The 16,713-nt window shown below is 41.4% G+C and overlaps 1 protein-coding gene across 2 annotated transcripts; it reads right to left on the bottom strand.

Moving 5' to 3' along the window:
- LOC8075375 (dynamin-2A) lies at positions 101-16,128 on the bottom strand. Of its 2 annotated transcripts, XM_021464560.1 has the most exons (22): positions 15,597-16,128; positions 15,409-15,459; positions 14,968-15,088; positions 14,723-14,815; positions 13,808-13,869; positions 13,501-13,618; positions 13,042-13,381; positions 12,804-12,951; positions 10,723-10,824; positions 10,509-10,628; positions 7,828-7,911; positions 7,613-7,740; positions 7,110-7,185; positions 6,854-6,944; positions 6,610-6,686; positions 6,474-6,530; positions 2,506-2,653; positions 2,227-2,387; positions 1,907-2,020; positions 1,762-1,829; positions 1,079-1,251; positions 101-603 (listed from the first exon to the last, which is right to left on the bottom strand). In XM_021464560.1, the coding sequence occupies exons 1-22, from the start codon at positions 15,741-15,743 to the stop codon at positions 452-454; spliced, it is 2,631 nt and encodes an 876-aa protein (XP_021320235.1). In that variant the 5' UTR covers positions 15,744-16,128; the 3' UTR covers positions 101-451. The 2 variants fall into 2 exon arrangements, with proteins under 2 accessions (XP_021320235.1, XP_021320236.1); XM_021464561.1 differs by lacking the exons at positions 10,509-10,628; positions 10,723-10,824.

The following is a 16,713-nucleotide window of genomic DNA, read 5'->3' as shown; positions in this document are numbered from 1 at the left end:
CATATAAGATTTCTGTAGTAGTGTTCCATGTTTCAACATTCCACTAACTGGATTTGCTTGATGCACCGTAGAGTTGACTCATGACATCATCGGGGTAAAAGATAATAGAAAAGGAAAATTGCATAAAATAAAATTAGTAGTATAGGAAGCAGCGAAAGATTACAGTAGATATCTGAAAAAAAAGAGTATCAGGTGACGCAATGCCTCGATCCGACAGACCCTGAACCGATCCTAACAGGACTAATGCGAGTAGTAGAAAATACAAAAATCTACATCTTCTATTCACGTTCTGTAATGTAATTCATAAACCTATATACTATTTCAGTAATAGTCCAGTCAATATTGTGTCTTCAGTCACCGGTTACCATACCATGTTCTTTCGAAAACTCACAATCAGCTGCTCAGGGTCTGGGCACATGGGGCTAGAAGACGCCCTCCTTTGAGCCCCTAGTCAGCCAACATTTGGTGGAGGCGGTGGCGGCCCTCGACTTGGTACGCGGCGGCCACCGCCCGGGGTTGCTACAGCAGACGAATTGGTCGATCCAGCTTCGAATGCAGATTTCCATTCGTCACCGGAGTATCCACCTTTCCTCGGGCTACTCTCTGCAGGATATGATTGGCGATGAAATACATGATCAAGTATAGCAAAAACATGTTGTACAGCACTGACATGTCATGATGTTTCATAGCACAATCTTAGATAAAAGGAAATTCGCACATGGCTGTATAAAAATTGAGAAAATAAAGATCTTTTGTGTATCCCATGGAAAATTGGAAATCAATAAGCGGTGGTGAAAACAGCGGCAGTAACGAGGAAGACGCAGCAATTTTTTGAGGTGACAACTAAAAATTGGTTGGCCGGTGCATATGGGACACTCCCTTTGTTGGGTTTCGTATATGTATATATGAGAAACATGTAAATAAGTTTCAGAGATCTCTACAAAGTTGATCATAATATAACAGTTGCAGAAAATGTAGCTACAATATTTACTGATCAACAGCATTTCTTGGAGCAATTTTCATGCAACCAGGCAGCAGAGCCAAATGTACGTTAAATCATAAAAAGGAATTGACTTACCTGATCCAGCCGAGTCTGTCGACAAAGTAGCACTGGCTGACCGACTGTCATGGATGCTGAGCAGGCGAGTGACCTTGGAAAGAAGGGATGACTGTAACTTGAATTTTTCACGCTTGCGCTTCACATTATGGTCCTCCTGGATTAACTCTTCAATTTTGGCTGCGCTTTGCGTGCTAACCACAGAGAGGAGGTTGAGTTTGTTAATTCAATTTTCTATGTAAGAAATATTTCGAACTTTAATGGCTGTAATTGTTAACATCCAATAGTTATATATCAGAGAAAATTCAGAATATCCGACATTGTATAGTCATGTTCTTGTGCTTAAGTAGCTCTGATAAATCGACTGGTACTGGCAGGTATTATACATATATGCAGATCAAACCATAGAAGTTCAAACAAAGTAGAGATACAATGAACAGAACCTCAGCAACTAGCACCTAAGAGGCTGAAACAGCAAAACCTGAATCAAGATCTTAACAAGTAGAAGTTTTCATTTTCATGAAAAGCATAGCAATATGTGCCACTAAATCAACTTTGAACCTTAAGAAAGATGAAATCAATAACGTGGTGCTCACATCACACAGATACATCACACAAAGAAAAAAAAGTGATATGTTTTTTCCTCAAAATAACATACTGACAATGAAATACCCAGTACTCGAAAATAATTTGATAGAACCAACCTTATGGAAGTATATAACTGATTAAGCATATCTTCTTTCGCTTTCTCTACTTGGCAGAGAACCACAGCCTGCTCAACTAGAATAGTAAGACAATGCATGGCATGAAAAAGAAATTAGGAAATCCAGAAAAAGATTGTGGTCTTAACTTAGGGACATTTGCTGCAAGACTGCTGAGGACTGCTTCCACATATCCACGGACTTCCTGGGATATCCATCTAAGCTCTTCTTCAGGGTTCACAGGTTTCTTGAGCGTTGTTTCCTGGAAGGATAATATGTACATGAATGGAAAATATTTTTACAAGAATGAAGAGCAAATGCCACATAATTCGTCCTTCTGCTGTAGTGGAAGGCTTCCAAAAGTCCTAGTGACAAGCTATTCTCAAATGGGGAAATGAAAGGGCAGAACCAAATGCAAGCAGAAAAAATTCCGTTGACAAAACAAAAATGTAAGGTCTTGCAACATACTAGGGAACCATCTGAATGGATTTGCTTCATTGGTCCACCACCTTCTGAAGAGATTTGTTTCTTTGCAGCAAGCCCTTTTGGGTCAACAATGCTTTTAATCTTGGTGACCCATTCAGTTTTATCACTCATACTTTCAGCCTTCAGTATAACAGCGTTATGAGCTGTCATGGTAATTAATAAAATTTGAGTGAACACTTGGAAAGAAACATCAAAGATGTAATTATTTAGAAACTATAATTGAGAAACATGTAATGAATTAAGAAATAGATGCAAAAGTACCTTTCAACACATTTTTATATGCAATCTTGTGAGTAATCTTGAAAATAAGACTAGAATCTTTTCCAGTATCTAGCATATTTGCCTTTTTAGAATCCTTAGAACTTCTTGGAGGATCTTCATCATCTAAAATCTCTTCAAGATTACAATCCTACAAGTTACAAACAAAAATTAATGCAATGATCGATAATGTAACTTTTTTTGAGAACGTGCTTGGCACGTATTTCATTAAGCAGAGAAATAGAGTTTTGTTACACTGAGACAGTAATCCAAAGATTACCATTGGTCACCCCCAAACAAGCTCACATGTGGTTGTAATTACATAGAAAACCTTAAACGCAACTAAGAGTACAAACAACCTCAACCCATACGATGAAGCGCGTCCAGCGCTCCCAAGTGCCGGTATCCTGCCGCAATCCACATGGTGATCTCCTCTTCAATAAACTCGAGCAGTTGTGGTACTGACCTTGGTGTCCCATTGAAGGTTCTCACGTTCCTTTCCTTCCACAAAGTTCATCCAACAAGGAAGAACAAGGAATCGAAGCTGCGATGAAGTGGTTTGGGTTAAACACCGCCTCGACTCCATCCACCACAACATGATGTCCCTTTCTTGAACGAGAACAAGATCCTGCAAGCGAAAGCTTCTCGGACAGGATGACCGCACTTCCCTGCTGAAAACGCAGCCAAGGATAATGTGATCCATCGTCTCCTCCGCTTGGTCATGGATGATGCATGTATTGCTCTCTCGTAGCCCATGGCGCCATCTCCTATGGGCTGTCCAGCACCTTCCATGCATAACAAGCCAGAAGAAGAGCTTGACACGCAGCGGTGACGAAGTCTTCTATAGTTGTCGCGCGCCAAGCGGTTTGGAGCAGCCGACAAACATTGCCCCATATGCCGATGATACTGAGTACTGCTGACCGGCCATAAGTCTCCAGGCATAGGTGTCCAGAACGACCGGCGAGAGCTGAACTTGCTCCAATGTATTGCACAGGCCAATGAACTCCATGAGCAGCCTCATAGTATGCGGACCGGTGACGTGATGCACCCACGTCCGCCCATGCAGCGCCTCCGCCATGGTCACTCCTCTCTTGCTCTTAGGAACAGGCGTGAACACCGCAGGTGCCAGGCAACGGATGTTTGACCCCTGAAGCCAGTTGTATGTCCAAAATAGCATTGATTCACCATTACCCAGGTTTGAGACAGTGGCGGCCCGAAAAAAATCCATCACCGCCCGCTCATCAGAATGCAGTGCCTGCCATGTCCGCTGTTGATCAGCCCGGCGAAGCCACGGCCAGCGCACCCTTAGTGCCACTCCTGTCCGCCGGAGGTCTGACAACCCCAGACCACCAAGATCGTGTGGCCTGCAGACAGTCTCCCAGGCAACCTTGCAATGGCCACCAGAAACCAATGCAGCACCATACCAAATGAAAGCTCTACAGAGTTTGTCGATGCACTCGATTGCCCACAAGGACAAGCACAACGCAATTGCCATTTGGACTGGGATTGCTGACAGGGTGCATTTGACAAGCGTCATTCTTCCTGCAATGTTCAGCAAGTTGCCCTTCCACAGAGGTATACGGGCAGCGATGGCGTCGATGAGTGCCTGTTCCTCGCCCTTCTTCAACCTAAAGATGGACAATGGGATGCCAAGGTAGCGACCGGGGAATCCCTCAACCTGGCAGGAAAGGATCTGTTGTACCCTTGCAATATCATCCTCACTGCAGTGCATTGGTGTTGCCATGCTCTTGTCCAAATTTGCAAAAAGACCAGAGGCCAACCCAAAAGTTTGAAGGGTCAATTTGAGCACCCTCAGGTCTTGATCGTTGGGCTCCACGAAGAGGACCAGGTCATCGGCATATAAGCTGACCCGCTGCACAGTCCCTGCCGCCCCCAGCTGTGCAAGAAGGCTCTCATCATCGAGCCAACAAACCATGTGGTTAATGAGTAATGACATCCATCAATAGCACAAAAAGCATCGGCGAAAGAGGGTCTTCCTGGTGTAATCCTCTAGCGTGGCAAATCCTCCTACCAGCTTTGCCATTTAGCAAAATTTGGTGCTTGCCGTGCCAAGAATGGCAGAAATCCAATTCCTCCAGCGCCAGCCACACCCCATATGTTGTAACACTTCCAGCAAGAAGGTCCAAGACACGGAGTCGAACGCCTCCGTGATGTCACTTTTGAGCAGCACACTCAGCACCCATCTAGAGTGCAGCGCCTTGCATGAAAGATGCACTGCTCTGAAGTTGTATTGGATGCACCGTCCCTTGATAAATGCACTCTGGTTGTGACAGAGGTGCCCATCAAGCACAGCAGCGAGATGGTTGGCCAGGCACTTGGTAACCAGTTTGCTGAAACTATGTATCAAGCTGATCAGGCGGTAGTCATGTATCTCCACTGGCTGCGGCTTCTTTTTGAGCAGGATCATGAAAGCATCATTGAGATGGTTCAGGCTCCTCACGTCTTGGGACCAAAATGCATTGAATGCGTTCATGATGTCATCCTTAATTATGTCCCACACCATCTTGTAAAACAGACCGGTAAACCCATCTGGCCCTGGCGCCTTGTCGTTCGGTAGATCCATGACCACTAAACACACCTCATCCTCAATGAAGAGGCCCTCGAGACGACTAAGCTCCAGCGATGGCAACCCTATGGCGCTTAAGTTGATCTTCCTCGACCGCTCAAAACTAGAACCCAAGATGGAGTTGTAGTGCTCATACAGGGCCTGTGCTGTGATCAAGGTTTTTAATTTCGTTATCGCAAAAATTTCGGCCACCACCAAAATTACCGAATTTCGCGAAATTCAGCCGAAATTTCGCCGAAATTTTTTTAGAGACTAGTACATGAAGTATGCTTTTATTTTAAAAAAATTAGATCTAAACAAGTATCAATATGATTTATGATTACACATCTATTGAATAGAAGAATATGCAATATAAACAATAGAAAATATGAGTCTAAAGTTATATAGCACATGTATTAGTATATAATAAAATTTCGGATTTTTCTTTCGGCCACCACCGAAATTACCGAAATTCGCGAAATTTCGGCGAAATTTCGCCGAAATTTTGAACCCTGGCTGTGATCAATTGACCACAAGGTATCACTAGGAGTACTAGGGTTCCAAAAACTACTGAATCTTAGCCAGTCAATCTGACCACATCCTCTTGTTGGCATCCATTTTGGATCAAGCCAGTTCACCTGAAATTTAAATTCTAATCATATGTGCCAATATAGTTATAGTTGCATCTATATGTCAAACTTCAAATTGGCATAAAGGAAATAGAAAACCTTTCTCCAAACTAATAAAGAATAAGGCCTTGTTTAGTTCACCCCAAAAATCAAAAACTTTTCAAGATTCCCCGTGACATCAAATCTTGCGGCACATGCATGGAGCATTAAATATAGTCAAAAATAAAAACTAATTACACAGTTTGCCTGTAAATCGTGAGATGAATCTTTTGAGTCTAGTTAGTCCATATTTAGACATTATTTACCACAAACAAACAAAAGTGCTACAGTAGTCGAAAGCTTTTCATTCAGCAATTAAACAAGGCCTAACTAAGCATGTTGCTTTACCAAGACCTGCAACTAGCCGAACCAGTTTTTGGCATCTGATCGTCTATTCAAAACACCACCCTTTTCTGACTACTCTAATGGCAACTGATTTATTATGGGATTCAATAAGATGCAAAGCCCACTAAGGGCGTGTTTAGTCCATGGCCCTCCTAGGCACCTACTAGGCATTCAATCCTCAATCGACAGAAATCGGATGCCAGGGAGAGCTACCTGGGCCAGGCAGCTCCGGCGAGGAGGGAGCCAAACAGACCCTAAAAGGTATCAGAGATAAGCTAAACATATTGCATTAATATAAATCTGAATGCCCAAACGGCAATAGAAGAATCATAACTCCCCTTCCAAGAAAAAAAAAGAACCACAGCAGAAAATCACTGAGAAACTTTTACTACCTCCAAATTAATGACACCCCGAAAATGTCTCTCCTCTTGTTTCTTTGTGTATCCAAGCTGGGCACAAAAGAAATTTTAGAGCCACCATAAATGGTAAAAAGGAATGGATGAGTATTTTAATGCTGATACAACCAACCTTTCCGGTTTTCTCATTTAGAACAAACCATCGCTTGCTCCAGTCATTTGCTTTTGCACGTTTTTTGAACAAAAAACCTTTAGCAGAGAAAACATGCACTCACTATGTAATTAATTTAAGGGAAAGATTGAAAACACAAAACAGTTCTGCTTATGGATAGCTCTTCCGTCTATTTTACTAATTATTATCTTTACCTAATAAGATTAATGATGGTAAATATACAATAATTGTAGTAGGCCCATACCAGCAATAATTTCTCCTGCAGGACCTAAAACTTGTAAATTTGATGCCTGTTTCATCTCTTCTTGATGCGATTTTTTTTGTGGTGTTGTATCCTGAAATGGAAACAACCACTTTCACAGTTATTAACATGATGTTTTTGGATACTATAAGACAAACACTATGGGGTAACAACTAACTGCTCAAAATGTTTAACTATTCATACACAAGAAATTAGGAAAACATAAAGTAGGCACAATGTACAGTACAGAGTAGCATACTCTGCTTTTGTCTGGATCCTGGCCCTTCCTTGTAGAGCGATTCTTCAGCTCATCCTCTTGGCGTTGCCTTTCCATCCTGGATTTTACAATTAGACAGAAAAATAAAACGATACACCATTTTATTGAGAATGTACAAGACAGGTGCAAACTGATCGTTCATGAGTAGACACTTTAGTGAACATAATTCTCATAATATATCGACAAAACCATGGCTTCACTTATTCTGATTATGGATGGTAGAGCTATTAAGTCTTAACTATGTTGAATTCACAAGGACACAAGTTGGCAGTTCAATAGTTCATTATACATAAAGACGGTTTATACTAGTCCTCTGTACTACTCAAATTCCAGAATCACATTAAAAAATATAGAACATTGAAAGTAGTTGTATTCTAAGTTTGGAAGGGGAAAGGTAGGAAATAACTATAAAATGAAGGAGGAAATCAACAAGTCTTTTACATACAATTTTTTTTTTAACATTTTACATAGCAAAATCACCTAACCTTCTCTGCACTAAGCGAATAAAATGTTGGGGAGGTACAAATGCTCTCTCCATGTCAATTAGTGCAATGACCATCTTTCTTGCCTCATTCTTGAAGCCATCTAGAGCAGCAGATGCTATTGCAATTACCTTGTCAGCAAAGGAAATAAACAGGTTTACTGACTAACTAATAAAGATATTTGGCTCTTAAACACACTTAAGAGTTAAGAATTTTACCTCCCGTTTAAATGGAGGGTATCTACCAAGTCCTGGAGTTGCATTTGCTGCAGCTGATACAATGTCTAGCAATACACGGTGAACCTAATAACAATAATTCCAAGGAAAAGTATTAAAAGGTAACCATGTCATGAGAATACTAATTTTATACAGAATTGGTTACAACTTCATTTGAATAGGATGGTAAGGTCTCTGATCAGCTAACAAATTAAAATAATACAGCATTCATACGTGAAAATATTGGCAATTTCGCTAGCAATGGCATGACTAGACTAGTGAATATGCTTGTGGAATCAGAAACTACAGAAATTGACATGAGCAGGTAGCTAAAGTGAATGCATCTGTGCGTGAGTGTCTTATGCGTTTTCGGATGTGTTGTACGTTAAGTTCTCTTCTTCTTAATGCAATGGTATGCAACTCTCCTGCTTATTCGAGAGGAAAAAATGAAGAGCCATAGCATGGTTTCTGGGTCTAGGTTTTGATTGAATTAATACGCATTACATCTTTCAATCTTAACATCAGAACATATATCAGAAACTTTTCAAGACATAGAGTGCAACATGACAAACTGAAACTAGGTATTTGATGTTAGAATAATGCATCTCAATCTATTCCAAGGGCCCAATGGCCAAATATACAGATGTGCAAATATACAAAGAAGCCCATATACTATGGGATAATTGCATGTGACTACATTTGACACCCCATTTCTCGAACTACGCAAGAGAGCTGTGTATCATTTCATTAAGAAGAAGAAAAAGATACAAATGGTAGGGAAGTATGAAACCCCCTCCCAGGCAAGCCCCCTCCCCCCGCGAACCTCATGAGGTTTAGTCAATACAGCATACTAGAAAATAAAGTTCAAAGACATGACCAGCTGCCTCAAATGACCAAGGACCTAGGGATCCAAGACCAACAACCTAGCAAGGAACTCATGTCAGGCCGAAGCTCCCACCATACACCATGGATTACTCTCAATGGCCACTGTATTGGATGCACTGGGTGAGGACACCATGTTCTCTATGGCAGTGGCTAGTCCAACTATCTCCTAAGTTCAGCAGTCTTGAACAAAGCAAGAAGAAGAATCAAAACCAACATGATAGCCTACACAAAGAAGCTGCACGGAGAGCTTAGGGCCTGTTTAGATTGGAGATGAAAATTTTTTGGGTGTCACATCGGATGTGTCAGAAGGATGTCGGGAGGGATTTTTAGAAACTAATAAAAAAATAAATTACATAGCTCGTCAGGAAACTGTAAGAAAAATTTATTAAGCATAATTAATCTGTCATTAGCATATGTGAGTTACTGTAGCACTTAAGGCTAATTATGGAGTAACTAGGCTTAAAATATTCGTCTCGCGATTCTCAACTAAACTGTGTAATTAGTTTATTTTTTTTATCTACATTTAATGTTTCATGCATGTGCCCAAAGATTCGATGGGATGGATGAAAAATTTTTGGGTGGAGAACTAAACAGGGCCTTAGAAACATGGACTAGGAACTATGAGCTAAAGTGTGAGAAAAGTGCCTTGATAGCTAACTAGAATAGTCGTGTCAACAATGGCGAATAGCCAGAGGTCCCTTAGAAATGACAAAGGAAGAATCTAGTGTTAAATGAAAGCGAGCACTAAATCCAAGATCCAAATACCTGGATAAGACAGAGCAATGCTAGCAGACCCTAATGTGGATTGGTTAGTGAGGCATTGAAGGATGGAGACATGCTGAGCAGTCTCACTTGGTCATAACATGTTCACCTTGAGAGGAGCCACTTGAGAACTCCTGCTAAAGAACCACCTAGAGGACCCTCCCCCTCTTAGAGGAATCATCAACATGGGCTTGCTTCTTCATATAGAAGCACTCATAGGGACTATAAAATCAAGTCTCCTCAGCTCAAAGTGTAGTTAGGACCTCCAAAGTGGCCGGTGATGGTGATCTGCTCATAGGTTGAGCACATAAAGGATCAAACTTAGGCTAAGTCTCATGAAGAAGTCAACATGCATCGTTAATCACGTTGAACACACTGAGCTCTAGAAGGTGGAGCCATATAGCAAAGTGGAGGATCCATGTCATCAATCTAATACCATAGACAAGTGAACTACAAATAAAAGGCACCCAAAGGGTTTAGGCTAGTGAGGTCGGGCCGTTGTCAATTTGGGGAAGGGGTGTGACATGGGTGTGCAAAGCCACGGCTTGCAACCAATGTAGGTCGGGTGGTGTGCAACTCAAGCGAGCGGGTGGGGTGCTGCATGAGAGAGTATTGCACTAGGTCATAGTCCCAGAGCAGGAGGACACCGAGGCGGTAGCATAGTTGGAGAAGTGGGTTCAAGGTGTGGGGAAGGAGGGGAAAGAGATAAAAATAGGAGCCAGTGGCTAGGAGATTCATCGGCCACTCGCTTGCTATAGTGTGCCAGCAACAACTAATGCAACCAAAGAAGGATCTAGAAACCTAGGCCCCGATACCACATTAGAGTAAAGCATCTGATCTATTCCAAGGGCCCAATGGGCAAATATACAAATGTGTAAATGTACAAAGAAGCCCCTATACTATGGCTAATTACATGTCAGTATACATTAACATTTGCAAGGCACATGTAGATGAAACCTTGAAGAGGTCTACATACTTCACTAGATTGTAGTGGCTACTAGTTCATGGTGGAAGAAGGCTAAAGGAACTCGAATTACCTCATCCACAAGGAGTATTGATGGTTCCTTTGCTAACTCGAGAAGCCCTTTTATGAGAAACCTTAAGCCTTTTTCGGGTGATATCAGGTATGGCTGATAACCATCAGCCTCCAAAACAACCTAACATAAAGAATAGAAAAATGATGTTGTAACCATAAGTTGGACAAGTTGAAGTACAGGTGACTTTAATTATGTTTTAGGTACAACTAATTACCTTTTTGACATTTTTCATATCAAAATGCTTGTCCAGAGGTAGTTGTTTGATCCTAGTTGGAAACTTTCCCTCAAAACTTGCAACAACTTTCCAACCCCCACCCTGCATAACCAGTAAAATTTTTAAGGACATTCAAATTCTAGTAGGTCTTGAAAAAGAGAAGTTTCATACAGGAGCAAACTAACACCTTCTTTGGCATATTGGTATTTCTAGTATGAACAGTTTGCAACTAGGATGAGCTTGCACATTTAAGACAGAATAAACTTTATATAAAACATCAACCTCACTAATGAAGTCTACAAATTAAGTTTTTGCACTAAATCTGTGTTCATTAAGACCATCCTCGTTCCTCATTCCATGCACTTATATCTTTGCCTCTTTCGCTTAAGAAACGAACCAAGGCTTCTTTGTGTTCACTTATTGACAAGATTGCAGACTATTTTCAAAGTTAGAAGGACTTTAAATCCTCGCTTCAGTTCCTCTTACCTTATGATTGCAATGTATCTATCTTCCCAAATGTGCCATTAAAGAAATTGACATGGTAAGGAGTTCTCTTTGGAAAGGGCATGAGAAGGCTAATGGAGGCAATTGTCTAGCAGCATGGCCAAAACTTAGCCGACCAAATGAATATGGTGTCCTAGGGATTCATGAAATCTAAACACTTGAGTGGACACTTTGGTTGCTGGTTATGGTTTGGAAAAAATTGATCCATCTTGTGCTGGCATGGGCTTTTCATACAAGCGCATCCTGTAGTAAGGTCTATGCATGCTAAAGCTGTTAATACAATAGTTGGGTATATGGCATGTCAACCAAGTTTTGTATAGATTGGTAGGTAAACAGTGAATCATAGCTAGAAGAGTTGCTCCTAATATTACTGCTTTGGTACCAAAACGAGGGCCAAACAAATGAACTGTGCATGAAGCTGCTAATCACAAATGCATTTTGAAATTTTGAGAGGCATTAACAGTTCTTGCGTTGAATGAATACATAAACCTTTGGGAAATTTTAGAGGATGTCCATTTAAATCTTGAGGTACTGGATCAACACTAGTGGATATTTACAGAGACAGGCACATATTCTTGTAAATCAGCATGCATGGCCTTTTTTGTTTCAATCAACAGATTCAATACTAGGAAAAGGTTACGGAAATGTTGATCTCCTTATGTTGCAAAGTCTTCCTTTATAGATGATGAACAGCTGAGAGATTAGCACAGAGAGGAATTCCAAATCCTCTGCAGTTCCCATAGCAGGCGCAAGAAACTTTCGGTGTGTTAGTTTCTTGTGTCCTAACTCAGGAAGCATGGTTTTTCATTCTCCAAAATGTCGTCCCCCAAGCAGTTCTTTCCCCAAAGAGATTCATCTCGCACTAGCTGGTGTGGTGTGGAGCTCTCATCAAGAGGACAGGACTGGGAAATTTGGTTCCCAGATCCCAGAAAGTGCAGCAGTCCGTGCATGAATGTTCATTGTGGTGTGCAGCTGGTGGGGAGTCTGTTTATTTTTACCATGGGGATTGGTCATTCCTTTTCCTTTTATATAGTGCAACTTTTGTATCTTTAAGGCAGTTACCGCCTATATAACCTAATACCCTTTTTCTCTTCTTTAATGAAATGATCCACAGCTCTCCCATATGTTTAAGAAAAAAAGAAAGGAAAGGTGCAACATACTTTTTTTAGAAACTGAAAAGGTCAAACAAGTGGCACATAAAACTTCTACAAAGCGTTTTAATACATTGTAAAATTGTGGCCAAGTCCAGAAAGGATGGTTCAGACTGGCTGGTTTACGATGATGAAATACAGAACATCACAAATGAACTAATGCTCAAAGTTTCGAATATCCTTTGCTTTTGACGAAAGTAAGCCTCAGATCATGAATACATCTAAGAGATATATATAGGCCAGTAGGGCGTGATGGTTTTTCAGACTGGCCAGTTTATGATGATAGAAATACTGCATATATAACAGCACAAATGAACTAATGCTCAAAGTTCCTAATACCCTTTACTTTTGAGGAAAGTAAACATCAGACTATGAATAAATATAAGAGATATATAGGCCAGCGCGGACTGCATTAGATTTACTAACCTCGCCCCCAGCAATATGTTCAAGAAACTTATCCTCAAATTCTCGGCAAAGTCCTAAAGCAATTGCCTTGGTTCCATCAGAACTTTCGGCCATCTGTTCTCCAAGCTTTCCTAATTCCTCTTGGACAATTTGGGACTTCCCTTGAAGACTGAAGTGATATGAAAGAGGAACAAAATTATCATTGATTCTAGCATACCACTACACAAGTGGACCAAAAAGAGCAGCATAAGTTTTTTACCCATTTAGGAGATTTGGCAGCCTAGCTGTTATCCTTGTTTTTATCTGCTTAGCAAGTGAATCAACTAAAGCTACTCTCCCAAGCTTACTTTGGGGAGCTCCGCCAAGAATAGATATAAGGGTTTTAACTTCTGCTTGCCAATAAGCTTCCGATGAGGTTTCAGAACCTACTTCAGACTGAGCAGAGGCAGTAGGAACAGAATGCCCAATTGTAGCTACCCATTGAATGTCCGCTGCAGTTCTTGGACCTTGGTTTACAAGCAAGGCCTGAACAGCACCCAGGGCTTTCTGTTCTCCAGAAGCTTGATCAATTTTGCTTAAGACACCAATGGTTCTAGTACCTAGTAAACAAACACATTAAAATATGCTTTCATACAACATTACAAGTAAACTCAAATTCTATGTCAAGGAAGTGCAAATGAAAAAGGAGTCCTGTTTTTGTGCAATCTATTATACACACCTTCTGAATCCAATTCTCTGGCAATCCTTAGAGCTCGAGAAGACGCCACATCAGGTGCTTGAAGAGCTGGAATGATAACTAGCAAAATTGCATCATTGCGTGCAGCATAGTTGCTAATCTGGAGATGTGATTTCAAGTTGCAAGCCATACATGGAGAAAAAAGGTTACACACTTGGTTAGTTTTGCAGTTCCGATAATAATTCTTGACGATATCTGAATAGTACCTAACCACACCATTGCATAGGTAATATGCTAGTTGCTCGAAAATCTAAACAAACAGTCGAACAGAAGACTACATAATACTCACCATTGATTCATCCGTGCTCCGTTGATCAACGCCCGGTATGTCAATTAGTTTTAGTGGAGGGGCTGAAACAGGAGTGTTAATGAGAAGTGAATACCCAAAGTAAAAGGTTTACCGTAACATGAAATTTGAAGGGTTATTTTTGAAGACATGAGCTCAGGCATATTTTGTTAAAAAATGGGAATATTATTGACAAAAGCATCATAGCTTCGATATCAAAACTACTTTTGATATGGATCAGAACAGAAATGGTTTGGCATGGGCTGCAGTGGGTTACCCTGATTATTCAAAAATAAAAATCTACATGACAATTTTGTTTGTTTTAATGAAAACTCCCACTTTTGACAATTGGGTTATGAAAACTCATTGTGATCAATCAGGAAATATTACTGGATTTGTATTGAAAATAATTACTATAGCCTTTCATGTGTATAGTAGGAGTTATATATTCATTACTGTGCCACAATCCAAAGATTACTATATGTGCTTTTTTTTGAAATCTTCTCTTTGAAATCTATTTATCTTTTACATACATATTTTTCTTCAAGATACATACGCAAAGGTAAAGATGTATCATCCACCCTTGACCTAAGCTTTGTTATGTCAGAGCTTCCTACTGTACCTTTAATTCAGAGAAACAAATGAAAGAAGTTACAATGGCTGTAGGACTGACGCAGAACGGCATATGGCTGCATCAAAGCAAACAAAAAGAGCATGGCCCAATAGAAGTAGATGCAGCCCAAAGGAAATAACAGTTCGCCAATCAATTGAATGATACAGCGAAGTCGCTTATATTCAAATCAAAAGAAAAGAAAATAAAATAGCATACACTCATTTCTGAATAATACTAGACTCGATTAGCTGTTTACCGCATATATTGGGGGGAAAAAAGTAAGAATAATGGAATAGCAAACCAACCTGTGCTAGTGCACAATTTCACAGTGATCTCATCCGACCGCCCCTTACCGGAAGCCTTACTCAACCTGTCCTGCAACGAGTGCCTGAGGGAACCTGTACCGTACCATAGTCGTCATTCATCAGACATATATAGTAGCTGCAAACACACATGCATGCACGCACCCAAATTAAATCCATGCCCCTGACTTGACAAAGTCCATGAATTTTGTAGCCACATTGGAGGAGAGATCACCAAGAGAACTCACTCGCGGAAATCTGCTGTGACTTGCTATCGATCTGCAGAACGATGGCCTTGCTGCTGAGTGATGCGTCCCGCTGCAGCTCAACGCAGATTGGGGCTCTTGTCGCGCCATTCTCCCCGGTAGGCTGCAATCAGTCATTTGCACAAATCGTAAGTATAGGCAACAGTAGAAGCACCTAGGTAAATATTTTTGGTAAACTATGAATCTCTCTTCGACCATTCAATGTAATGGAGATATGATGGAACTATACAGAAACAAAATCAGCAAAATGAAAATTGGGCGCCTAGCTAGAGACCACACAGGGCACAGCCGCACAGGCTATATATAATCCAATCCTTTGGCGTCAAACTCGAATGAAAAAAAAAAATTCTACTGTAGAACAATATACTAATTTGCAGAATTAGGCAAAGTGTACGCCGAACAAGATATATATGGAGTACTCACGAGCACGGGATGTCCGATGAGGCCATTGAGCACCGCCGATTTCCCCGCGCCCTGCACAAATTAGACAAGCGCGCGCGGCAAACGCCATCAAAGCCCCAACAATTAAGAGCGCAAGGATCGGAGACCGAGAGTTGCATTGCATTGCATGCAATCGGGACGGCCGGAGGGGTATACGATACGATACGCACGACGTTGCCGATGGCGACGACGGTGAGGAAGGATGAGCCGCGGCGGCTCGGGCGATCATCATCGGCGGAGGGGTCGTCGTCCGCGAGCAGCGCGGTGCCCTGCAGGGTCGTGTCGGCGAGCTCCGCCAGCTCCTCCATCGCCTCCATCGATCGATCGGTCCGGTCCGCCGGGCGGGTGCGTCGGCGTCGCGCGGGGCGGATGGAGCGGCCGGACAGGCGGCGGGCCAGCCAACCACCAGCTAGGGTTACCGCGCGGTCAGCGAGAGAGACGGAGAATATGAGATCGGCGGTGTGGACCAACGACGAACGCTGCTGCCAAGGGAGGCGGTTATTCTAGGGGGTGTGGGTTTCAAATGGTCCCGATCGATCGATCGATCGGCTGCTTTTTGCATTGATTTTCTTGTGAAGACAGACGTGGGAGCAGGACACGTAGTAATAGTACGAGTGGTGGGTGGGTCACGCTGGGTCGTCTGCACTCTGCGCACGCAGCTCCGCGCGCACGTCTCTCCCGTCCAATAAATCATAATCGATCTGCATGCATTGCATTCCAAATTAAAAAAGCAGTGATGGAGCTCGTTTTATGTCTCGTGCATGCTCAAACCTTGCATGTACATGTACTCTATATCGTCACACTTAGTATTTACTAAACTTTTATTTATCTATAAGTTCTATAAGGTGACAGATGAGCTGAGGGTACCAAGTTACTGCCCGTTTGAATCCTTGGAATTGAATTTATATTGATATTTTAGAATTAAATATTTTGAAATACTTATATATATTTTACTATAGGAAAGTGAGTTTATTAAGAACGTGCTATAAGTTATAGAGTAGAAATATGACATGTTGATCTATATAAAATTAATTTTTATTTGAGATAGATTTACATATCAAGTTAGAAATATTATGGAACGTCAAATTTTTAAGCTAAATAGTCTAATTCGTTAAGTAGATTTTAGTTCCTCCGAAATGAAAGGACCCAAACGTGCGCCCCCGGCCCGAGGGCTTTCGTGCTCAGACTTCTCGCAGATTGCAGTAGACACGCAGGTAGCATGCATCGCTTTTTCCCTCTTCAGTGTCGCTTAATTTCCCTTAATATCACATGATTGCATATTCATTA

The sequence above is a fragment of the Sorghum bicolor genome, chromosome 7 (genome assembly GCF_000003195.3).
Source record: "Sorghum bicolor cultivar BTx623 chromosome 7, Sorghum_bicolor_NCBIv3, whole genome shotgun sequence".
NCBI classification, from domain to species: Eukaryota; Viridiplantae; Streptophyta; class Magnoliopsida; order Poales; family Poaceae; genus Sorghum; species Sorghum bicolor.
This window is presented reverse-complemented; position numbering and strand designations above follow the sequence as displayed.

Bases quoted from the DNA above. Each gene is read 5' to 3' on its own strand.
- LOC8075375 (XM_021464560.1), bottom strand. From the start codon at position 15,743: ATGGAGGCGATGGAGGAGCTGGCGGAGCTCGCCGACACGACCCTGCAG. The intron at 6,945-7,109 runs GTATGCTACTCT...TTTCCATTTCAG, and splicing joins AGGATCCAGACAAAAGCAGA to GATACAACACCACAAAAAAA. The intron at 1,830-1,906 runs TTAAGACCACAA...CTAGTTGAGCAG, and splicing joins TTGCAGCAAATGTCCCTAAG to GCTGTGGTTCTCTGCCAAGT.